Genomic DNA, 24,915 nt, shown 5'->3' on the forward strand with positions numbered 1-24,915 from the left:
AGGTATCCTCGGTGGGCAAAAATTAGGATGACTAGAAAAGGATGAGAATCAGAAGACCAGGCTGTCCTAGAAGAACAGGGATAGCCAGGCCGTTCCAGCCCCGCAGGGAACTAGAGAACACAAAGTCTTTCTGTGTCTTATATTGGGCGGGGGGGGGGGATTAAAATTAGGACGGATTTGTTTACCAGCTTCAGGGTAGAACTGGATCTCGGGACTCGGAAAGCACTGGCCAAGAAAGCTTCAAAGGCCGACTCCAGTGGGACGGTGCAGACCTGGAATTCATATGCAGATTGGATCCTGTCAGACCCGGGCTCAACAAGGGGGTGGAGTGATAAGTTCCTTACAAAAAGTAATTGTTCTCCTTGACAGGTTTATGACACTACCAGGACGCCTTCCCAGTGGCCCAGTTCCTCAAGAGCAGGGAGCGGTCCCTGCTCACTTTGACTTGAGAGCCAGTTTGGTGTAGTTTGTTGAGAGCCAGTTTGGTGTAGTGGTTAAGAGTGCGGACTTCTAATCTGGCATGCCGGGTTCGATTCTGCACTCCCCCACATGCAGCCAGCTGGGTGACCTTGGGCTCACCAAGCACTGATAAAACTGTTCTGACTGAGCAGTGATATCAGGGCTCTCTCAGCCTCACCCACTCCACAGGGTGACTGTTGTGGGGAGAGGGAAGGGAAGGCGACTGTAAGCCGCTTTGAGCCTCCTTCGGGTAGGGGAAAGCGGCATATAAGAACCAACTCTTCTTCTTCTTCAGTAATCTCAGGGCTCTCTCAGCCTCACTTCCCTCACAGGGTGTCTGTTGTGGGGAGAGGAAAGGGAAGGCGAATGGAAGCCGCTTTGAGACTCCTTCGGGTAGGGAAAAGCGGCATATAAGAACCAGCTCTTCTTCTTCTTCTTCTTGATCCTTTGCTCAATCGATGGATAGATATCTTTTGAAGGCCTCTGCTTCAACAATTCAGCTGGCTCCCAATTGAATTCCGGATCAGGCTTAAGGTTTTGGTCTTTACCTTCAAGGCCATACGTGGTCTGGGCACAGCATACCTGAGAGACCGTCTTTGTGCCTGGATCCCCCACCAGGGCTGGGAAGGGCAGGGATTGTTTATTCAGTTCCCTTTTCAAGGAACTGCGAGAATCAGAATAGGGAAGAGGAGCGATGGGAAAGGAGAAGCAAGAACACCCCAAATGAAAATGAAAAGAGAATCGGGTGGACCATTATAACCTTCGCTCTTGCAAGAGATCTGCTTTCGAAACACACTGGACGGAGGAGAAGGCATTTTCGTTTCTGAGCGCCAGGCTCAGCAGGTTTCTCCTTTGGTCTTTTGTTTGGATCTCATTTGCTTTGGGGGTTTTTTTTGGGGGGTGGACCTCACTTTTCCTCTGCTCCCCCACCCCCAAAAAGGGCCTTTTAGTTCAGGGAATGAACCTAAAAGGAGGGGCAGGGGAACGAGATGTAAGGTTTTGGTGAAACAGCGAAGTCCTCTGAAGTCACACCCAACCCTGGCACAGGGGACTGATTTAGAATCATAGAATCATAGAGGTGGAAGGGGCCATAAAGACCATCTAGTCCAACCCCCTGCTCAACGCAGGATCAGCCCTAAGCATCCTAAAGCATCCAAGAAAAGTGTGTCTCCAACCTTTGCTTGAAGACTGCCAGTGAGGGGGAGCTCACCACCTCCTTAGGCAGCTGAACTACTGAACTACTCTGACTGTGAAAGTTTTTTTCCTGATATCTAGCCTATATCGTTGTACTTGTAGTTTAAACCCCTTACTGCGTGTCCTCTCCTCTGCAGCCAACAGAAACAGCATCCTGCCCTCCTCCAAGTGACAACCTTTCAAATACTTAAAAAGGGCTATCATGTCCCCTCTCAACCTCCTTTTCTCCAGGCTGAACATTCCCAAGTCCCTCAACCTATCTTCATAGGGCTTGGTCCCTTGGCCCCAGATCATCTTCGTCACTCTCCTCTGTACCCTTTCAATTTTATCTACGTCCTTCTTGAAGTGAGGCCTCCAGAACTGCACACAGTACTCCAGGTGTGGTCTGACCAGTGCCGTATACAATGGGACTATGACATCTTGTGATTTTGATGTGATACCCCTGTTGATACAGACCAAAATGGCATTTGCCTTTTTTACCGCTGCATCACACTGCCTGCTCATGTTTAGCTTACAATCCACAAGTACCCCAAGGTCTCGTTCACACACAGTGTTACCTAGAAGCATATCCCCCATCCAGTAGGCATGCTTTTCATTTTTCTGGCCCAGATGCAGAACTTTACACTTATCTTTATTAAATTGCATCTTGTTCTCATTTGCCCATTTTTCCATTGTGTTCAGATCTCGTTGATTTATCGGGGTTCCAAAGCACTGACTTTTCCAAAGCAAACATCGACTTGCAAAGGCAAAAGGAGACATTTGGACCCAAACTGAAACTCCCTTCCCAAGGTAACTGTATGTCCAGCTTTCATTCTAGACCTAGCATGCCAGTGGCAACTGTAGGGATGCCAGCCTCCAGACAGGACCTGGGGATCCACTGGGATTACAGCTCATCTCCAAACTACAGAGATCAGTTCTCCTAGAGGAGAAGGGCACTTTGGGGTGGACTCCAGAGCATTGTACACCACTGAGGTCCCTGTCCTCCCCAGGCTCCATCCCCAAATCACCAGAAATTTCCCAGCCTGGACCTGGCAACCCTACCCCTACACCCCTCACCGGTGGCCGGGCAGGAACCTGGAAACCCTACAGGTTAGACAATTGGTTCTTCCTGAGAAAGCATTTGAGAGAACAATCTAATGTGTATGGGTCACTGTCAAGAAGTTATTGGCTGCATGTGCAAATTATTTGACCTTTGCTTGAGATAGATATATAGACCATTTCCGCATGAGGAATCTGCGCCTGGACAGCCTCTGAATGTTGGCGGTTTACATCACACAGAAACAATACAAATAACTCATAGCTCAGTTTATAATAATGCAATAATAACTATAACGTTATGAACAATAGAACATTGGGGAGAACAATAAATTGCAGTTTACTGATGGCCCAGTGGGTGGAGTAATCCGCAATAGGACAGGGGTGGCAAACGGTGGGTCTCCAGATGTCCATGGACTACAATTCCCATGAGCACCTGCCAGCTGGCAGGGGCTCATGGGAATTGTAGTCCATTGATATCTGAAGAGCCACCGTTTGGCCACGCCTGCTCTTGGATAAGCCGTTTCTGGGCTCTGCCACAGAGTCACGGTCCCTCTGAGCCACACCCCCACCTACTGGCGCAAGACTTCATCCCCAGAGACCTGAACCAACACGTAAAGCAACTCCCCATGGGGTCAGCCCCGCTTCCTGCCTCTGCCCCAATCTGCACAATGCACATGGGTGGCAACAATTCGGCACATGAAGGAGAAAACACCTCTATCTACTCGTGCATCTGGGACTTGGCGTCAGTCTGGAGCAAAACGCTTTGGTTTCCCATTGGCTATTTCGGAGCAAGGAGAGGCGGGCTGACGTCTCGGCTTGTGAAATTGCGGGTGGGGCATCCCTCGCTGTAGATTCTGAAGATTTGGGGGTTTGTGCTACTTGCTCTTTTTTCCCCCTTTCACCGTTTTCTCATAAGGGAAGATAAAGAACCAGGGAAGTCCTCAAGGGAAGGGAGCGGCCACAGCTGAGCGCTTTGCTGGAGACAATCCCTAGTTCACTCTGCTGGACTATACAAGATCTGTCGTGCAGTGTAGCACCGGGTTTGATTCCCCGCTCCTCCACAGGCAGCCCAGTTGGGCGACCTTGGGCTAGTCACTGCTCTTGCAGAGCAGTTCTCTCAGAGCCACCCGCTTTACAGGGTGTCTGTTGTCCGGAGAGGAAGGGAAAGGAGTTTGTCAGCCTGGTTCTTTTTTACAGGAGATGGCGGGGATTGAACCGGGGACCTTCTGCGGGGCAAGCAGAGGTTCCCCCCACTGAGCCACAGTCCCCGCCCAAAGAGAACACTCACAAAGCTGCCTCATATTGATCTAGCAAAGGCAGTATGGTCTCCTGTGACTGGCAACAGCTGCCAGGGTCTCAAATAGCGGTGTTTTCACATCGCACCCTTTTAACTGGCGATGTCAGGAATTGAACTTGGGATCTTCCGCATGGAAGGCTGGTTCCCTTCTAATGAGCCACGGCCCCTGAGAATCATAGAACCATGGAGTTGGAAGGGGCCATACAGGCTATCTAGTCCAATCCCCTGCTCATAGCAGGATCAGCCTCAAATATCCAGGGGGATAACCCCACCCCACCCGAAAAAGACACTCTTAGCTGGATCAGATGCCCATACAGCTGGCACGACTGTTTTTTAAGAGGAGGGCTTTAGAGCTTAATATTGTATGCACCTTTTATTTATTCTGCACGTTTTCATGAAACTATTTGTTTATATTCTGTTCGTTTATTTATTTGATTTTTAGCCTGCTTCTTTCAAACTGCGCGAGGTGGGTTACATCAAACCCAGTAGGTTGGGGCATCAGGACCCATCTGGAACACGGCAAGGGCCAGAGGAGGAATACGAAGATGGTGAGGGGTCTGGAGACCAAATCATATGAGGAAAGGTTGAGGGAGCTTAGTCTGTTTAGCCTGGAGAGGAGACGACTAAGAGGTGATACGATGACCATCTTCAAATACTTGATGGGCTGTCATAGAGAAGATGGAGCAGAGTTGTGTTCCGTTGCCCCAGAGGGTCGGACCAGAACCAATGGGTTGAAATTAATTCAAAAGGATTTTCAGCTGAACATCCGGAAGAAGTTCCTGACATTTAGAGCGGCTCCTCAGTGGAACAGGCTTCCTCAAGGAGGTGGAGGGTTCTCCTTTTCTGGAAGTGTTTAAGCAGAGGCTAGATGGCCACTTCACAGAAATGCTAATTCTATGAATTTAGGCAGATTGTGAGTGGGTGGGCAGAAGGGATTGCATCTGAGCTTGGCTCTTGAGGCCATTTCTCGCATTCTGCAGGGGGGTTGGACTAGATGACCCTGGAGATCCCTTCCAAATCTATGATTCTATGAAATGGAAGTTATAGGAGTTTGGACCGGTGTCAGTGAGTCAGCGAGAATTGCCAATAGGGTCATCAAGCATGGTTTGTTCCTGGGTTGTTCTTTTTTTTTAGCAAGGGATGGAATAGAGGAAGAGGCCTGACATCTACAGAAATCATAAGGGAACAGAAACCAAAAGATGCCCCTACAAATCCCTGGCCGTGGCCTTCACTGAATTGTGCTGACTTCTGATGTTAAGTGCTGATCGGTACGGTATCGAAATGTACCTGTTGCTAAAAGCAGCCATCCGCTGATCTGGCAGCAAAGCCCTCGCGGACGGAGAGCGAGCAAGGTATAAAAAGGAAGCGCCAAGAGGAAGAACCCCACGGATCGTTAGCCAGACCCCCAAAGCCGAGGAAGCAGGCCAGGCAAGAACGCACCGGAGAGCGATACGACCAGAGGCAAACTTGGTGAGAGCCTGAGGGCTATTTCTTTGAAACGGGCTTGCATCTGGCATCTGCTTCCAAAGGCGCTCCGTTAAAAAGTGTTATAATAAATCGAGAAGATCACCTTTTTAAAAAAAAAAAAGGCAGCATAAATATCGAGAAGCGAAGATACTGACAGGCTTGTATGGTGCAGATCTTATATTGTTACTTCTGAGCACGGCGCAAACAATGACGGGAAATATCTAGGGAATACCGGCAATGTTTGGTTTTTTCACTTAAAATCGGGAAGGGCAGCAGGAACGTCGTAACCGGCGGTGACAAGTGTGGTGCTGCAGATAGGGGATCGTCAGGTGCCCCCTGGCCACCAGTCGGAGATAGGGGTGCCAACCTCCAGGTGGGACCTGGGCGTACCCCAGAATGACAGCCCATCTCCAGACAACAGAGATCAGTTCCCATGGAGAAAATGGATGATTTGGAGCAGCGGTAGTCAAACTGCGGCCCTCCAGATGTCCATGGACCACAATTCCCAGAAGCCCCTGCCAGCGAATGCTGGCAGGGGCTTCTGGGAATTGTGGTCCATGGCCATCTGGAGGGCCGCAGTTTGACTACCCCTGATTTGGAGGGTGGAATCCGTGGCATTGCAGCCCACTGAGGTATTCCCCAGATCCCAACCCCGAAAAGGTCCAGGGGTTTCCCAACCTGGATCTGGCAACTTTATACCTCCAACCTCAGCCAACCTCTAGAGGTAGAGGTAGGGGGTAGGGGGGGTTTCTGCCATGTTGTGGACTGTTGGTTTTACTGCCTTGGTTCCTTTTTTTTTTTGTCCACTTTAATTGGGGTTTTAATGGGGGATTTTAACTGGACATTCTTGGACGAGCCTGCTTGGGAGTGGCGGGTAATTGTTGTGCAAAGTCGTGTCCGACCCATCGTGACCCCATGGACAATTATCCTCCAGGCCTTCCTGTCCTCTACCATTCCCCCGAGTCCATTTAAGTTTGCACCGACTGCTTCAGGGACTCCATCCAGCCGCCTCATTCTCTGTCATCCCCTTCTTCTTTTGCCCTCGATCGCTCCCAGCATTAGGCTCTTCTCCAGGGAGTCCTCCCTTCTCATGAGGTGGCCAAAGTCTTTGGGTTTCATCTTCAGGCAGGTAATTAATTAAATAATAAAATAAAATAAAATAATAATGATAACAACAACAACAACAAACAACAACAACAACCCTGGGTGGTTAAACAGAGCTGCCAGGAGGGGGTGGTTAGAGCTGCCAGGAGGGGGTGGTTAAACAGAGCTGCCAGGAGGGGGTGGTTAAACAGAGCTGCCAGCTTCAATTTGGGAAGCCCCTGGAGTTTTGGGCCTGGGGATGACAGGGACCTCGGTGGGGTACAAAGCTCTGGAGTCCAGCCTCCAAAGTGTCCATTTTCCAGCTCAGCTTGTCACGTGTAGGGATGTCTCTACACTTGGGTGGTGACAGGTGGGGCCAGCAGCAACCGGGAAAGGGACTGTCCTTAATTACTAAGGTGGACAGTTTCATTTCTCCAGCGTTTTGGTGAACTGCAACTGAACTCAAAAGGACTGATTAGCTGCTTTTGCAAAGAATTATGGCACAATTTTCATTGGCTTTCTATCTCCAGAGTTATGATGGTTGTTCCTTTAGTCTGAGGAAGAGTGCCTGCACTCGAAAGCTCACGCCTTGAATAAATTTTTGTTGGTCTTAAAGGCGCCATGGGACTCTGTTTTCATTTTTCTCCAGGGGAACTGATCTCTGTACTCTGGTGACGAGCTGCAATTCCGGGGGATCCCCAGGCCCCACCTGGAGGATGGCATCCCTAAGTAGATAGCGGATTGGGGTACCATTTGCAGGAGGGGACATGAATGACTTCTGCTTAAGGACACAGACAGCCTCTGCCAGTCTGAGCAGATAGTACAAATTTTGTAAGACCAGCGGTCAAAGGCAGCTTCATGAGTGCTGGGAAGATCCGAATTCAAATCCTCCAACGCCCATGAAAGCTCACAGCCCGGTCGCTGTCTCTCAACCTAACCAGGTTCACGGCATTTTCAGAAAGGTGAAATAAAGAAGGGAGAACTTTGAAAGGCCGTTTGAGATTAGGGGTGCCTATTCTAGGTTGGAATTTTCCCGGAGATTTGGGGAGGGTATCCTGTGGAAGGCAGGGTGTGAGGAGGGAAAGGACCTTAGCACTGTACAGTTCGCCTAAGGCGGTGGTGAGCTCCTCCTCACCGGCAGTCCTCAAGCAGCGGCTTGTCAGAGCCTTCTCCTGGATGCTTGAGGCTGATCCTGCCTCGAGCAGGAGGCTGGATTGGATGGCCTCTAGGGTCCCTTCCAACTCTAGGATTCTAGGGGTTTTGCTGTTTGCTTTGGCCCAGCCACGGCCTTCCCGCCCAGATCAATCGGTCCGCTGGGTGTCTGAGAACAGGAAGGCTCTCGCTGTCCCTGGAAAGCTGTGTTTGGTTTCCCCACCTGCTTTTTAAAAAGCTGAATAGAAAAAGGGCTGTTTGGATCAGCAGGGGGAAGGGGGGGGGGAAGGAAAGCCGGGCCCAAGCTGATGGAGATGAGAACAAAAGACAAAAGAAGAAACGGAATCCGAGCCTGGTGCTCAGAAGTGAAAATTTATTCCCGTGGGTGTTCGGCGTATTTTGAAAATAATACGATCTCGTGGGGCAGCAAAAGAGATTCTATAAGGGGGGCGGGGCAGGATGAATGAGGTTTATTTTTTCCCTTTCTCGTGCCCCTCTTTTCAAAATATCTTCCACCACCTCTCACTGTCTTTATTATGCATTTAATGAGAGGCTACCTTGGAAAAGTTCTTTTTAACCCATTCTTTGCTACTCATTTTATTATTTTTATCCCAGCCAGTTTGGTGTAGTGCTTAGGAGTACGGGCTTCTAATCTGGCGAGCCGGGTTAGTTTCTGCACTCCCCCACATGCAGCCAGCTGGGTGACCTTGGGCTAGTCACGGCACTGATAAAACTGTTCTGACCGAGCAGTGATATCAGGGCTCTCTCAGCCTCACCTCCCTCACAGGGTGTCCGTTGTGGGGAGAGGAAAGGGAAGGCGACTGTAAGCCACTTTGAGACTCCTTTGGGTAGAGAAAAGCAACATATAAGAGCCAATTCTTCTTCTTCAGTAATCTCAGGGCTCTCTCAGCCTCACCTCCCTCACAGGGTGTCCGTTGTGGGGAGAGGAAAGGGAAGGCGACTGTAAGCCACTTTGAGACTCCTTTGGGTAAAGAAAAGCAACATATAAGAGCCAATTCTTCTTCTTCAGTAATCTCAGGGCTCTCTCAGCCTCACCTCCCTCACAGGGTGTCCGTTGTGGGGAGAGGAAAGGGAAGGCGACTGTAAGCCACTTTGAGACTCCTTTGGGTAGAGAAAAGCAACATATAAGAGCCAATTCTTCTTCTTCAGTAATCTCAGGGCTCTCTCAGCCTCCCCTCCCTCACAGGGTGTCTGTTGTGGGGAGAGGAGAGGGAAGGCGACTGTGAGCTGCTTTGAGACTTCTTCGGGTAGAGAAAAGAGCCAGTTTGTGGGGAGAGGAATGGGAAGGCGACTGTAAGCCGCTTTGAGCCTCCTTCGTAGGGAAAAGCGGCATATAAGAACCAACTCTTCTTCTTCTTCTTCTTCTTCTTCTTCTTCTGTTTATCTACTCCTCCACTAAGAATCTCGAGGCCACAAACAACTCCTCTCTCCCTCTGCTTTCATGTCACCTTCCTAGCAGCCCCGTGTGGGAGATCAGGTTGACAGGAGAAAAGGGCTACTTTGGGAGGTGGCCTCTCTGACACTGTGCCCCACTGAAATCCCTCCTCTCCTCAAAACAATGCCCTCCTCAGGTATTTCCAGGTATTTCCCAATTCAGCACTGCCAACCCGAGCTATGATCCAGCAGGACTCTTCTTAATGCTCTTAGGAATTCTAGTTACCCTCTTTAAATTCCAAAACATCATCCCTCATGAAGAAGAAGAAGAGTTGGTTCTTAGATGCCGCTTTTCCCTACCCGAAGGAGGCTCAAAGCAGCTTCCAATCGCCTTCCCTTTCCTCTCCCCACAACAGACACCCTGTGGGGTGGGTGAAGCTGAGAGAGCCCTGATTTCACTGCTCGGTCAGAACACCTTTATCAGGGCCGTAGCAATCCCAAGGTCACCCAGCTGGCTGCATGTGGGGAGTGCAGAATCGAACCTGGCATGCCAGATTAGAAGTCCACACTCCTAACCACTACACCCAAACTGAAGAGATACCGAGGCTGACCTGAGGCCCGCAGGTCCTCCAGCATCTTCAAGATCAGGCCAAACTTTGTTTGTGTAACAGATACGGGTCTCAGAGGTGCCGAAATTTTGGGTCTCCTTGCTGGAGAATGATCTATGTGCTCCCGTTAGCCCAATGGCCAGCCCTGCCTCATTTGGATCGACAGTGCCTGAACTTTAGACAGCTTCTCGTTCTTGGTTTTTTTTTTTTACGGTTCCGGAGCGGAGAGGTAGGGGTGAGCCGGCAGGGTGTCTGGCTAGAGAGGGGCACAAGCATCCTTTTGTTGCCTTCCCAGCTGGTTTTCCAGCCAGTCCGCCGGCAGGCCAAACAAACAAACTCCTGTACTGTCTAAGCGCTTGGCCAGCTCCGTCTATTGGTGCGCTTAGGCAGGGAGGGTCCAGGGGGAGGATCCAGCCCCTGGTACTAGGCAGGACTCCTCCGGCAGGGCCCCCCTCCCAGTCCAGTTGCTTCTTCCACACCCTCCATCATTTAACTAAGTAAGTAATTTTGATTTAGGGGAGTCTGGGAGCGCAGTACCCCTCACCCGTATTTTCTAACGGCATGTTGTGGGAAAGGGCATTCTTGCCAGCGTGGTGCAGTGGGGTTAAGAGCAGCTGCCTCTAATCTGGAGAACTGGGTTCGATTCCTCACTCTGCCACACGCAGCCAGCCGGGTGACCCTGGGCCGGTCCCAGTTCTCTCAGAGCTCTCTCGGCCTCACCTGCCTCACGGGGTGTCTGTTGTGGGGAGAGGAAGATTAGGGGATTGTAGGCTGTTTTGAGACTCCTTCAGGTAGTAAAAAGCAGCTCTCTTTTTAATGATTTACCCAAATTGGGCTTTTCAGAAGGTGGCCATGCAGAGTGGCCAGCAAGACAGCCGGTGGGAGAAAGGCAAAGGAAGAAATTTGGGGTCAGAGGGCCTGCCCTACGTAGGTCGACCGAGGCGTGCCAAGTTATGAACACAAAGCCTTGATCGGGAGGAATTGATTTCTCTCGTCCTTCCTGGTAAGGTTAGAACTCCAGAACGGCTTGGTAGCAGGGGCAGGGCAGCGCCAATAAGTGAGAGGACATGTTCAAATAGTTTGCAATCGAGCTGGGGAACTCTCTGCCACAAGCTGTGCCGATGGGCCGGAGCCCAGAAAATCCTTAAAGAAGGCTTCTTGTGTGTTCTTAGTAGGGTGGGAAAACAGGGAAGGCATATCTGGGGATAGATTTGGTCTCCTTGGAACCTGCCCTGTTCTAGGGTGACCTCTGAAGCCAAGATGTTTCCCAAAAGCACCTGGCTGCCTGCTTTTGGAGAGCTCAGGGAGACGGATCCAGCCCAGTTCTAGGCGTCAGGCTGGGAAAAAGATGCTGTTTCTGGGGATTAGTTTTCGGAAGCCAGGAGATTCAGCCTTACGGAAAGGGCGGACTGCGGGAACGAAGGAAATGACTTTGCCTTTAAAAATTCCTCTCTATTAGATGGGAAACCTGGAATGTTGTGGGCGGAAGGGGAGACGGGAGTTGCTATTTGCAGATAAAGATGCATGAAATCTAGGGCTGAGTCAGGATTCGAACCCCTGTGCGCAACTTCTAAACTGTCTGATTCCCACGGTTCCAAATGCCTCTGGCCTCACCCCTAATGCCAGTGAATACTGGGGGGGTGGTAGCTATTCATTCAGAGGGCCAAAAGAATTCTGCATGTGCTCAGGGGAACTCTGAAATTCCTTACAAGCATCCCAGAACTCAACCTTGATTCAACGACGTTGCTGGCAATTGTCCTCACTTCAAATACGAAGTCCTGTTTGACAGAGACCAGCTCTTTGCTAAACAGAACCTTCAGGCTTCCTCAGGAGGTGGTGGGTTCTCCTTCGGAGGTTTTTAAGCAGAGGCTAGGTAGCCACCTGAGAGGAAGGCTGATTCTGTGAATTTAGGCAGATTGTGAGTGGCTGGGCAGAAGGGACTGGGTCTTGGCTCTCATGACTCTTCCTTGCATGCCCAGGGATATACCGATTGCCACTTTGGGATCAGAAGGCAAATTTATTGCAGGCCACAATGGCCAGATTTTGGGGGGGTACATCACCTGGATATGGAATTGTGGTCACTGTATTGTGAATTTACTGCATTCTGCAGAGGATTGGACGAGAGAGCCAGTTTGGTGTAGTGGTTAGGAGTGGGGACTTCAAACCTGGCATGCCAGGTTCGATTCTGCGCTCCCCCACATGCAGCCAGCTGGGTGACCTTGGGCTCGCCACGGTGCTGATAAAGCTGTTCTGACCGAGCAGTGATATCAGGGCTCTCTCAGCCTCACCAACCTCACAGGGTGTCTGTTGTGGGGAGAAGAAAGGGAAGGCGAATGTAAGCCGCTTTGAGACTCCTTCGGGTAGAGAAAAGCTAGACACGGGACAAGGAACTGAATAAGTTCTCTGTCTTAGCAGCCCTCTTCTCCTTCCCTTCCTCAGCCAGCCAGAGCACAGGAGAAGAATGAGCTGTACAGAAAGAATATTTACAGAGAAAGGCTGAATTCAGCTTAGATCCCAGCATTGGGTGTAGAAAACCAACTCTTCTTCTACCCCACGCTGAAGAGGATAACTGTGGTGTGACACTCAAAATTGATGTCATGTATTTCTAGAATTCACCCAAAAGTCTATGGTAAAACCACAGAGTTTTCAGTGATTCTGAGAGAGGACTGATGTCACTTCCCCTGGACATCCCCTGGAAGTGACATCATGCCGTCAGCCTGATGGCCTTTCCTCCTTCTCCCAACCCTGCTCAGAGCAGCAGCACGAAACGGGAGACAGGGAGAACTCCTTCCTCCATGAATCTCTCTCTAAGGCTTTTTTGGACCTGTCAAAGTTAGTGTCCCTCACTACATTTTGTGGCTGCTGTTCTGTGTGGGAGTGATGCATGATGGAATTGATTTCTATTATCCGTCTTGAATCTACCGCTCATTGAAACATAGAATCATAGAGTTGGAAGGGGCCATACAGGCCATCTAGTCCAACCCCCTGCGCAACACAGGATCATAGAATCATAGAATCATAGAGTTGGAAGGGGCCATACCGGCCATCTAGTCCAACCCCCTGCTCAACGCAGAATCATAGAATCATAGAGTTGGAAGGGGCCATACAGGCCATCTAGTCCAGCCCCCTGCTCAACACAGGATCATAGAATCATAGAATCATAGAGTTGGAAGGGGCCATACAGGCCATCTAGTCCAACCCCCTGCTCAACGCAGGATCATAGAATCATAGAATCATAGAGTTGGAAGGGGCCATACAGGCCATCTAGTCCAACCCCCTAGAGCGAGCCTGGATTGTATTCTTATGGGGAAAATCACTGTTTGTACCCACCGTCATGCTTATTTTTGTAACTAGCCTTGCTCCGCCCCATCATCTTTTCTCCTTAGCTGAAATTTCCCAAACGCTTTGTTCTGGATACCTGTCCAAAGGCCTGATTTTTCCCGGGGTTCATCAGCTGCTGATCCCTACTCCGGTGCGCCCAACGGATACACCTTGACGAGCACCGGGAAACCGACGCCACAGGAATGACGGTGGCAAATATAAACAGTGTGTTTATTTCACTGAATATACATGAAGGGCCCCATGTAGGGCCGGGCGGAAAAGCCGGAACATTCCGGAAGGCCTTTCCTTTCTGGAAAAAACAACGGGCCGTTCCACAAGCACACGGGCCAATTGCACAACTGTTTGGGGGAGGAAGGCAAGGAGGAATTCAGAGAAATGGAATGTGAGCCTCACACCTAGGCTGTTGCAAAAATCAGCGTGGAGAGACTGGGAACCAGGCTGAAGTTCTCCGGAAGGGAAAAATTCAGCACAGCTCACAGCTCACATCCCCCTCTAGTGGCAGATCGCTGGTATTTCGTGTTTATTTTAGCACATCCCATGCACCGTGCGCTCCTGCACAGAAACACTGATGTGGTGCAGCCGCCTTATAAGTTAAACCCACCTCCACCGTGTGCGTTTTAAAGAAAAATTGTACTGTGTCTCTGCTTGGTCACCCAAAGACAATTTTGACTCGTCGTAGGTGACCAGGGAATTCTGACTGGCCCAGAAAGCTTTTGTTCTCAGTACATCCGTCTGAGATTTCAAAATAAGGTGGGTGAGGGGATTCTTGCAGTGCGCACGAAAGAAAATACTAAGAAAATCAATAGCACTTGGGGGCAGAATGTGGCAGCCACACCCTTTCACCAGGAAGCCTGCCTAATTAATCCGAATTCATTGCTATTGTTAGCCTAGCAACCGCCCCCTCTAACCTGGCAGCCAACGCTAATTAATCTGGCATAATTCATTAATAATCACAATAACGCTATAGCCTCATGCACACACATTATGCTGCAGAGAGAACCCGGAGGCAGGTCTCTGCTTTGAGGCGTTTAAAACGTAATTACAATCTTTTAAAAGGAGAGGAGAGGAAGGAGGAGAGTTGCTACGTCTGGGTTGGGCAATTCCTAGCGATTTTGGAGTGAAGGGTGGGTTTGGGGAGGGAAAGGATTTCATTGGGTATGGCACCCCAGAATCTATTCTCCAAAGCAACTATTCATTTCAGGGGTTCTTCCGTGAAACAGGCTTCCTTGGGAGGTGGCGGGTTCTCCTTTTTGGGGTGTTTTGAAGCAAAAACTAGATAGCCATCTGACAGAAATCCTGATTCTGTGAATTTAGGAAGATTGGGAGTGGGTGGGCAGAAGGGGCTGTGTCAGTTCTTGGCTCTTGTGGCCCTTATTTGCATGCCCAGGGAAATGCTGATCAGCACTTTGGGGTAAGAAGGTGAATTTCTTCCAGACCAGACTGGCCAGTGATTCTGGGTTTTTTTGGGGGGTGCATCCTCTGGACAGCATCCTCTAGACAGCATCCTAAAAAGCAGAGACGTCACCCTGCCAACAAAAGTGCGTTTAGTCAAGGCTATGGTCTTCCCAGTTGCAATGTATGGCTGCGAAAGTTGGACCATAAGGAAGGCCGAGCGTCAAAGAATTGAGGCTTTTGAACTGTGGTGCTGGAGAAGGCTCTTGCGAGTCCCTTGGACTGCAAGGCGAACAAACCGGTCAGTCCTAGAGGAGATCAGCCCTGACTGCTCCTTAGAAGGCCAGATCCTGAAGATGAAACTCAAATACTTTGGCCACCTCATGAGAAGGAAGGACTCCCTGGAGAAGAGCCTAATGCTGGGAGCGATCGAGGGCAAAAGAAGAAGGGGACGACAGAGAATGAGGTGGCTGGATGGAGTCACTGAAGCGGTAGGTGCAAACTTAAATGGACTCCGGGGAATGGTAGAGGACAGGAGGCCTGGAGGATCATTGTCCATCGGGTCGCGATGGGTCGGACACAACTTCGCACCTAACAACAACAACAATCCTCTGGGTATGGAAGGTGTCACTGTGGGGGGGGGCAGGTAGTTGTGAATTTCCTGCATTCTGCAGGGGGTTGGACTAGATGACCCTGGAGGCCCCTTTCAACTCTATGATTCTAGGATTCCAACATGGATGCCAGTCCCCAGATGGAGAATACAAAGAAAAATTGATCTGCCCGTAGCAAATGCACGGAGAAGCCGACAGAGTGGCCACGACGAAGTGTGAAACGGGAGAGTCTTTAATTCAGATCATGACGTAAAGCCAAAATGTGGACCGGTTACAAGACCGGTTTTCACAGCTTTCTTCGGTGGCTTGCCTATGATATAAAAACGTCAGGATGATCAACAGGAGACTGTGCAATAAACTCATCAGTCATATTTGTGTGTTCTACCCGCTCACGATAATGACTAGGTTTACATTCAGGTTTCAGGCTGATTTGCAGGGTGACTGGAGCCATCAACCGTAAATGAGAAAGAATACAGAAGCAGGTTAAGGGCTAAGAAGGAATCAACTCAATGTTAACCCCATATTAAGCCATGATGATATGAGCCTCTTGTGGCGCAGAGTGGTAAGGCAGCGACATGCTATCTGAAGCTCTGATCATGAGGCTGGGAGTTCGATCCCAGCAGCCGGCTCAAGGCTGACTCAGCCTTCCATCCTTCCGAGGTCGGTAAAATGAGCACCCAGCTTGCTGCTGGGGGGGTAAAACGGTAATGACTGGGGAAGGCACTGGCAAACCACCCCGTATTGAGTCTGCCGTGAAAACGCTGGAGGGCGTCACCCCAAGGGTCAGACATGACCTGGTGCTTGCACAGGGGGTACCTTTACCTTTACCTTTACCTATAATCAAATTGGGAAAGATGCATATTTTTGGGGGGAGTGGGAATCAAGCCATAATTAAGCCATAATGTTTAAATCAGGGGTAGTCAAACTGCGGGCCTCCAGATGTCCATGGACTACAATTCCCATGAGCCCCTGCCAGCGAATGCTGCTGGCAGGGACTCGTGAAAATTGTAGTCCATGGACATCTGGAGAGCCACAGTTTGGCCAACTATGCTCCAGGGGATCCCCAGGCCCCACCAAGAGGCCGGCATTCTTATTTCCCACCCACAGGGCCACAGAAGCCGCGGCCCGGCGCAGACCGATCCAAGCTCTGTGCCCTGAAAGGCACGACAGAACCAGGGCTGGACAGCGCTGCAAACCCAACCTGGAAAAGCACAGTCACCCAACGTGATTCGTTCTTTCCCCCGTGCAACATTAATGGCCAGGAGATCGCATTCTTGCCACCGGGCTCTGTAACGCAACCCGAGGCACCTTTATCGGACCCGCTTGTCCCGTCTCCAGGCCCGGAATCCGGTTTCGTGGCACGTCCGTCTCCGCGGCAACCGCGGAGGGAGGAATGCTTGCCTCCGACAAGGGGCCTTTCTGTACCCGCGTGGCCCGGAATCAGGTGGGCCTCGGATCCGTCACCCGAGAGGCCGCCTCTCATGGCTCCCATTGTGCGGCGGGAGCCAGCGGAGGACACCTGATAGGGGGCCGCTTATCAGAAGGATGAGTTACGGGTTCTCCAGCAAGGCCGGAGCTATGGGCGGAAATCGGTCCTCAGGTATTTGTGGTCCAGCAGCTGATATTGCCCCCGGGCGAGAACACCTGTGCACCGTGCTGGTGCTGAGATTTCGCAAACCGCATCCATTCCGGGGACAGCGTATCGCCCGGGTTTCCGTTTACCTGGGACGAGCTGCAGATTTTTGTGTCCCTAGAGAGCCAGATTGGTGCAGTGGTTAGGAGCGTGGATTTCTAATCTGAGGAGCCGGGTTTGATTCTGCGCTCCCCCACATGCAGCCAGCTGGGTGACCTTGGGCTCTCCACGGCACTGATAAAACTGTTCTGACCGGGCAGTGATATCAGGGCTCTCTCAGCCTCACCCACCCCACAGGGTGTCTGTTGGGGGAGAGGAAAGGGAAGGTGAATGGAAGCCACTTTGAGACTCCTTTGGGTAGAGAAAAGCGGCATATAAGAACCAACTCTTCTTCTTCTTCAGTAATTTCAGGGCTCTCTGAGGTTTACCTCCTACACAATGAAGGGAATTCACACCTACCTCCCCACATACACAACTCCCACAGTGACTCTTGCTCTATGCCCAGGGGAAGGCAAACATCCTCCAGGATCTCTGTCACGTGGAGATGAGCTGTAGAACGAGGGGATCCCCTGGTCCCCCCCACCCCCGGAGACGGGCATCCCTACCTGTAGTGAGACTCCTGCATAATCCCGAAGTAGCAATCAGTGCTATACAAGTCACAAGAGCCAAGCGCTCACTCACCCCTTTCTGCCCCCTCTCTCAGGACCTGCCCCCCATTCTGAATCTATGCCCTAGAACAGCTGTTTTCCAAGTTTTGACCATGGAGGAGCCCTTGAAATAATTTTTCAGGCTTCGAAGAGCCCCGGAAGTGATGTCAGATGGCCATGCCTCCCTGCCACAATGCCCCAGAAGGGCCATGTCATAGGAAGTGACATCACTGCCCGCAGGTTCCGGTAGGACTGAAACGGGAAGGCAGGAGACGGTTTAAGGCTTGTGTAGGCCTGCAGGAGTCTCTTATGGTGCAGAGTGGTAAGGCAGCCATCTGAAAGCTTTGCCCATGAGGCTGGGAGTTCAATCCCAGCAGCCGGCTCAAGGTCAACTCAGCCTTCCATCCTTCCGAGGTCGGTAAAATGAGTACCCAGCTTGCTGGGGGGTAAATGGTAATGACTGGGGAAGGCACTGGCAAACCACCCCGTATTGAGTCTGCCATAGAGGGCGTCACCCCAAGGGTCAGATATGACTTGGTGCTTGCACAGGGGATACCTTTACCTTTACCTTTAGGCCTGCAGGATTCATCCCCTCCCTGGTGCAGAAATCACACTAATGCTGGGAGAAGAAGAAGAGTTGGTTCTTATATGCCGCTTTTCCCTACCCGAAGGAGGCTCAAAGTGGCTTACAGTCGCCTTCCCTTTCCTCTCCCCACAACAGACACCCTGTGAGGTGGATGAGGCTGAGAGAGCCCTGATATCACTGCCCGGTCAGAACAGCTTTATCAGTGCCGTGGCGAGCCCAAGGTCACCCAGCTGGCTGCATGTGGGGGAGTGCAGACCCCTAGTTGGGAATCCCTGCCCTAGAAAGTGAAGGCCAGAGCCGTAACCCTATCACCAAAACCCCCAAACTGAAGAGGAATAGCTTCACCCTGTGTACCCATTCCAAAATCTTTCGGTATGCTTCACTCTACTTCTTTGTCCTTTCAAGTCTGGACACAGCCAGCCCGGTTTGTTCTCTGAGACTCTCCAGCCGCTGGTATCGGGTTCTCCCACGAGACAAGAAAGGGGAGGGAGCTCAGATCTTATTTAAAGTCTCGAAGTAACTCTTTTGGGCTGACGCCGTCAGAGACTGAGGCAAGGGAACTGCAAGTCACAAGATCCAGGAAACCGGAGGGCAGGTGAGGAAAGAGGGACTGGAAGCCCAGCCAGGTGGGGTGAGGGGCTGCAGGACAAAGGTGGGTGTTGAAGCTGTTCGGGGCGTGAGGACGAGGGCAAGGGAGGGCAAGGGACTTGAAAGGCGTAACAGGGACTCAAAGGGCTTGGTGATCTTGGTGATCCCATTATCAAAAGCAGAGGCTAGAGGTCAGGAGAGGTCGCTCTCCAATGCTCTATCCCAGGGGTGGCCAAGCTGTGACTTTCCAGATGTCTATGGACCACGATTTTCTGAGGTGGCGGAGGCTCATGGGAATTGTAGTCCACCCCTCTATCTAGCCTCTATACCAGGGGTAGTCAACCTGTGGCCCTCCAGATGTTCATGGACTACAATTCCCATGAGCCCCTGCCAGCAAATGCTGGCAGGGGCTCATGGGAATTGTAGTCCATGAACATCTGGAGGGCCACAGGTTGACTACCCCTGCTCTATACCACACTGTTAGGGATAAGGGTATACATAGAATAGCAATTGGGCATTTCTTTTTTTTTTAACAAAAATTCAGTTTCAGTTTCAATTTACAGACTTACAAACATGGAACACAAACTATCATGATTTGTGTTAAGAATCATAGCTGTGAGTTTCCTGCATTGTGCAAGGGGTTGAACTAGATGACCCTGGAGGTCCCTTCCAACTCTGTATATTTCTATAGAACTTAACTTAAATTTGCTTTTTAACCTTTCACTTCTGATTAAATAGCTTTAATCTATCTTATCCATTTATCTTCATATCTAGGGATATTTTTTTATTACAAAGCGTATATTAATGTTTTATGTTTTTCATCCTCTGTTTTTCTTGATTTTCACTTGTATAACTGGGGAAAAAAGACTTCCCATTTTTCTTGACATTCCGAAGTCGGCCTGATAGGTATAAAATATATTCATTTTGCCATTGTCACATATTCATTTAGTTTAATTTCCCATTCTTTCCACTCTCTGCCTTCTGTTTTGCTGCGAATATTATATACAGTGAAAAACATGCACTGTATGCTTTTGTGATGTTGCTTGGTGAGATATTTAATAGCATATTTTCCAGATCCGTCGCAAACTTAAATTTAAAGATCTTTTGCCTTTCTTCATGGATTTCTATCCTGTGTTTCCTCGATTCTCTGACATGTCCTCTACATACGATAAAATGTTGTGCTTGTAGTCAGACCTTTCCAACATTTCTTTTTATAGACTTTATTGGCTTTTGCTATGCCTTTGGGAGTAATATACCAATTAAGGAACTTTATATGCCAGTTTTCCCTGAGAATGCCTGTCTCAGATGGGGATTCCCAGGTATTACAGCTCATCTCCAAGCGATAGAGACCATGGCCCTTTCTGCACTTACATTTTTTTCCACTGTAAATCTTGCCAAATTCTGGTCGATTTGAACCCATATCTACAGCCTTCCTTTCCCCCAGTTTTAAACACGTCACCCTTCTGCATTTGCATTCAGTCTCCTTCCTGCTTGATTGGGGGGAGGGGGGAGAGATGAAGCTCCAGCCAGAATTAAAAGAGCACAAGGCTGAAGAGTGCTTTATTTCCTGCCTTTTGACTCCCAATGGTACAGCCAGAGCAAGCCAGGGGAGGGGCAAGTGGAGTATGAGGCTGCTTGTTTCATTTCCTGCAGGAGTGCAGGGGGGTAGGGCAGCAGCCTCACAGAGAACGAAAAGAGGAAAGTAAATCCAAGAGGCAAATCTCTGTTCGTAGAAGTGCGGGCTTTTGGAGCGCGGTCACTTTAAAACAGATCCCAAAATGAGGGCAAAAATAAGTCTTGCGAGGGAATGGCAACCAGGAACCAGGCAGTCTTTGAACTGACGCCCTGACCAATCAGTGACAGACTGCTTCGCTACATCAGCATCGGAGATGTCGGGGGAGGAAGTGAATCTGGCAAAACGCGGAACATCTACACTGGGGGTCTTGGAGTGCATTCCTCAAATATAGCAAGCTATATCCGCTCCTGGATATCGCGGGGGGGAAGGTAGTGTCACTGCAGACCAATCATAGACGTTGCAAAGGGAAAATTTTAAGCGCTAAATATCAGAATGGAAATTGGGGTCTAATTCGGGGTCACCGGGGATAAAAAGCCCAGTGTAGATTCTACCTGGTTCTCCTGGAGAAAACGGCTGCTTGGGAGGGTAGACTCTGTGGTATTTAGGAATGCCAGGCCCCTGGTGGGACCTGGGGGATCCCCTGGAATTCTAGCTCATCGCCAGGCAACAGAAATCAGTTCCCCTGGAGGAAATGGATGCTTTGGGGAATGGATTCCATAGCATGATACATTGAAATCCCTCCCCTCCTCAAATCCCGCCCACTCCTGACTCCATTGCAAAGTCTCCAGGTATTTCCCAACCCAGAGGTGGCAATCCTAAATTAGACATTCAGGAAACTTAATTTCTTTAGCCTGTAGACTTCCGCAATCGGGCATTTCTCACCTTGTGGCGGCTCGTCCCCGTTGTTATACACTTGCGCACACAAACAGGGTGCAGGTCGACAGATTCTCACGGTAATCTCTGTCTGTCTGCAGGTCTAGTTTCTTTGGTGGGCTGCTCCCTTCTCCACAGCGATGTCCTCCCAGCTGGAAAACGCTATGGAAGGCCTCATCACCGTCTTCCACAAGTACTCGGGCAAGGAAGGCGACAAGTACAAGCTGAGCAAAAAGGAGCTGAAGGAGCTGCTGCAGAACGAGCTCAGCATGTTCCTGGAGGTACGAAGAAGAACGCAGAGTCTTCCGCCTTCTCGGCACTTTCCGCCTTCCTAACACCTTCCGCCTTTCTAGCACTCTCCATCTTCTCCGCACCTTCCGCCAGCATGGTTAAAAGTGGCAGTATTCCGCCAGCATGGTTAAACGTGGCAGTATTCCGCCAGCATGGTTAAACGTGGCAGTATTCCGCCAGCATGGTTAAAAGTGGCAGTATTCCGCCATCATGGTTAAAAGTGCCCGGTTAAAAGTGGCAGTCTCTAATCTAGAGAACTGGGTTTGATCCCCCCCACTCCTCCACATGCAGCTAGCTGGGTGACCTGGGGCCAGTCACACTTCTCTTAGGTAGGTGTTCTCGCAGAGCAGCTCTCTCAGAGCTCTCTCAGCCCCACCTACCTCACAGGATGCTTGTGGTGAAAAGAAGAAGGGAACAGTGTTTGTGAGCCACTTTGAGACTCCTTGGGGTAGTGAAAAGCAGATTATATATAAAAAAACAGTTCTTCTTCTCGAATGAAAACTAAATCCCACACTTGTCTCTCCTAAATTCTAATCTGGATACTGTCAAATTGTCTCTTGAAAAGAAAGCAAGGTTCAGAGAACATTTTAGGGGCCCCTCAATAAAAGAAGGGAGACCAGCCCCTATTTTTGAACCCACCACATATCAGGAATGGGTACAGGGCACCCTAGGAGTTGCCCAGGGGTGACAGCTGCAGACACTGGGCTGGTTTCTAAATTGGAGGCTGCCCCGTTATGGAGGGCTTGTCCCTTGGGTAGGCAAAGGGTGGGGGACACAAGTGCTGACCTTTCCCCGTCATCCTGCAGTACCGATCAGAGCCGAGTCCCTTTAAACAAGCAGGAATCTCCTCCCAAATGGCATCAGCAGTCACAGGTTGGACCCATGGCCACCATAGCTTCTTGTTTGGCTCAGAAGAAGAGCATCAGCTTCCGCTGGTTCCGTTGCCAGCAGGGACAGCCCCACCGCTGGCTGCACATCTGTCCAGCCACTCGTGATGTTAGCGTACAGACGCCAGCATCCCACGCCCTCCAACGTGAAACCAAGGGCACATTCTCAAGAGCCTTTGCTAAGGATCACTTGACAAGCTTCCCCCGCTACCAGCCTCACCCCCAAGCTGGTAGCTCCCTGCTCTATTCATTTCCTCTGCAATAGATCTCTTTCCTTGCTTTTCAAAGCCAAGGGAGTTTGGCTCTTTGGGTTACTTGGGCTCTTAGGGCTGATCCTGCGTTGAGCAGGGGGTTGGATTAGATGGCCTGGATGGCCCCTTCCAACTCTATGATTCTATGGCCTGTATGGCCCCTTCCAAATCTATGATTCTGTGATTCTGTGATTCTATGATTCTGTGATTCTATGATCCTGCGTTGAGCAGGGGGTTGGACTAGATGGCCTGGATGGCCCCTTCCAACTCTATGATTCTATGGCCTGTATGGCCCCTTCCAAATCTATGATTCTGTGATTCTGTGATTCTATGATTCTGTGATTCTATGATCCTGCGTTGAGCAGGGGGTTGGACTAGATGGCCTGGATGGCCTCTTCCAACTCTATGACTCTGTGATTCTGTGATTCTATGACTCTGTGATTCTGTGATTCTATGATTCTGTGATTCTATGATCCTGCGTTGAGCAGGGGGTTGGATTAGATGGCCTGGATGGCCCCTTCCAACTCTATGATTCTATGGCCTGTATGGCCCCTTCCAAATCTATGATTCTGTGATTCTATGATTCTGTGATTCTATGATCCTGCGTTGAGCAGGGGGTTGGACTAGATGGCCTGGATGGCCTCTTCCAACTCTATGACTCTGTGATTCTGTGATTCTATGACTCTGTGATTCTGTGATTCTATGATTCTGTGATTCTATGATTCTATGATCCTGCGTTGAGCAGGGGGTTGGACTAGATGGCCTGGATGGCCCCTTCCAACTGTGATTCTATGATTCTATGTAACGGATGTGCCGTATAAGTCTTCCAGCCATTGTTCCTGCTTCTTTCCTCTGAGGAAGTGCTCCCCTGCCCCACATCGCCGGTTGGTCTTCACACCAACCCTGTGGGGTAGGTCAGAGAGACTCGGAGTATGCCCAAGGTCACTCCGTTAAGAGGGGTTTGTTCCTAGATTTCTCAGGGCTTAGTTTACTCCATGAGAGGGGCTTCCCGTCTTTCTGAGCCTGCCCATGAGGCAGTGGGAGCATCCTCACACAGCTGAGGTAGTGTGGTGTAATGGTTAGAGTGTTGGGTGAGGGCAAGGAAGGCTTGGGTTCAAATTCCCACTGGGCCCAGTGAATCTTCAACTAGCCTTTCTCTAGCCAGACTGGCCTCCTTCAGGATGTTGATAAGAAAGCAGACCCATGTGCATTCCCCTGAGCCCCTATAATAAAGCACTAAGGGCTGTGGGGAAGGGCCCGGTCCGGGATGGGGGGGGCAACGATTGGCCCCTTGCCCCCGGACTGACAAGTGAGAAGCGCCAGCCAATTGGGCCCTCCACTTGCCAGCCCGCCTCCCGACCCGCCCACCCCCCAGCCTGGCCTGCCTTCGGCTGCCAGCCGCCATTTCGCGGCTGGCCACCGATACGGCAGGTAGACGCACCCCCGACCTACCCTGCCATGCGGTCCATGCAGGGTGGGGTGGCTCGCCGTGCCCAGCAGACCCTTCGCCTCCGCCCCCCCTGGCCCGCACCTTCCAAGCCCCCCCTCCCCAAACGCCACCGCTTTCCCCCTCCCCCGCACGATCACCCAAGCCCCCCTCCCATCCCCAAATGTCACCACCCCTGCTTTCCCCCTGGATGGATGGATGGATGAATGGAGGTCACTGTGGGTGGGCAGGTCGTTGTGAGTATCCTTGCAGGGGGTTGGACTAGATGACCCTGGAGGCCCCTTCCCACTCTATGATTCCATGGTCCTCTGCTGCCTTCTGATTAAAGGCGAGATCAGGGACTGAGAAGGCTGCTGCACTTCACTTATCCATAAATCATCACTCAACCTCCTTCCCCTGTGCATCCTATGTTCCAGAACCAGAAGGACGCGAGCGTCGTGGACGGCATCATGCAGGACCTGGACGAGAACGGTGACGGGGAGGTAGACTTCACGGAGTTTGTGACCCTGGTGGCTGGCCTGACCGTGGTTTGCAACGAATTCTTCTGCTCTTGAAGAAGGCTGCCGGCTCGCCCGACATGGGAGCTGTTGCATTGAGGAGCCCCGAGCGCACCCTGCCGTCTCCCACCTAGGCCCCCTGCTAGCATCTGCAGCTTCCCTTTACCGTTTGGTATCGCCCAAGCGCCTCGAGGTTCCCAATAATCAACCGTTGTGACGGCCCTGCTTATTAAAGCCATTTCACCTGTACTCGGTCTGGCCTCTTCTCTTTGAGGGGAGACGAGTAAGTGGGACGAGGAGAGGGCTGGTGAGGGAGACAAGAGAGAGAGACACACGCAGGATGTTTTACGGATGAAAATAAAGGGCATGTGTCCGCTGGCAGGGTTTAAATATGCCAGAGGGCGAAGCACCAAGCTGCTCCAAAAAAATAAAATAGTTCTATTAAGAAGAGAAACAAGTCGTATAGAAAGAGGGGAGAGAGAGTCCTCACTAACTGTCTAACTGTTGTTCTGCATTCATTCATTCTGAGTTAAAGCAGTTCCGCAATGGAATAGGTTTTCTTGGGAGGTGGTGGGCTCTCTTTCTTTGGACGTTTTTAAGC

The 24,915-nt window shown here is 50.6% G+C and overlaps 1 protein-coding gene across 3 annotated transcripts; it reads left to right on the forward strand.

Annotated features, from left to right (window-relative positions):
* Positions 1 to 5,280: 5,280 nt before the first annotated feature.
* On the forward strand, positions 5,281 to 24,563 carry S100A1 (S100 calcium binding protein A1). 3 transcript variants are annotated; one of them, XM_077321115.1, is made up of 3 exons: positions 5,281 to 5,458; positions 21,043 to 21,222; positions 24,234 to 24,563. In XM_077321115.1, exons 2-3 carry the CDS (start codon positions 21,082 to 21,084, stop codon positions 24,369 to 24,371), a joined length of 279 nt encoding a protein of 92 aa, XP_077177230.1. In that variant the 5' UTR covers positions 5,281 to 5,458; positions 21,043 to 21,081; the 3' UTR covers positions 24,372 to 24,563. The 3 variants fall into 3 exon arrangements, with proteins under 3 accessions (XP_077177230.1, XP_077177239.1, XP_077177248.1); XM_077321124.1 differs by lacking the exon at positions 5,281 to 5,458 and adding an exon at positions 10,068 to 10,190; XM_077321133.1 differs by lacking the exon at positions 5,281 to 5,458 and adding an exon at positions 18,366 to 18,499.
* Positions 24,564 to 24,915: the final 352 nt, after the last annotated feature.

This window comes from Paroedura picta, chromosome 1 (assembly GCF_049243985.1).
Source record: "Paroedura picta isolate Pp20150507F chromosome 1, Ppicta_v3.0, whole genome shotgun sequence".
Classification (NCBI taxonomy): Eukaryota; Metazoa; Chordata; class Lepidosauria; order Squamata; family Gekkonidae; genus Paroedura; species Paroedura picta.

Bases quoted from the DNA above. Each gene is read 5' to 3' on its own strand.
- S100A1 (XM_077321115.1), top strand. From the start codon at position 21,082: ATGTCCTCCCAGCTGGAAAACGCTATGGAAGGCCTCATCACCGTCTTC. The intron at 21,223-24,233 runs GTACGAAGAAGA...CCTATGTTCCAG, and splicing joins AGCTCAGCATGTTCCTGGAG to AACCAGAAGGACGCGAGCGT.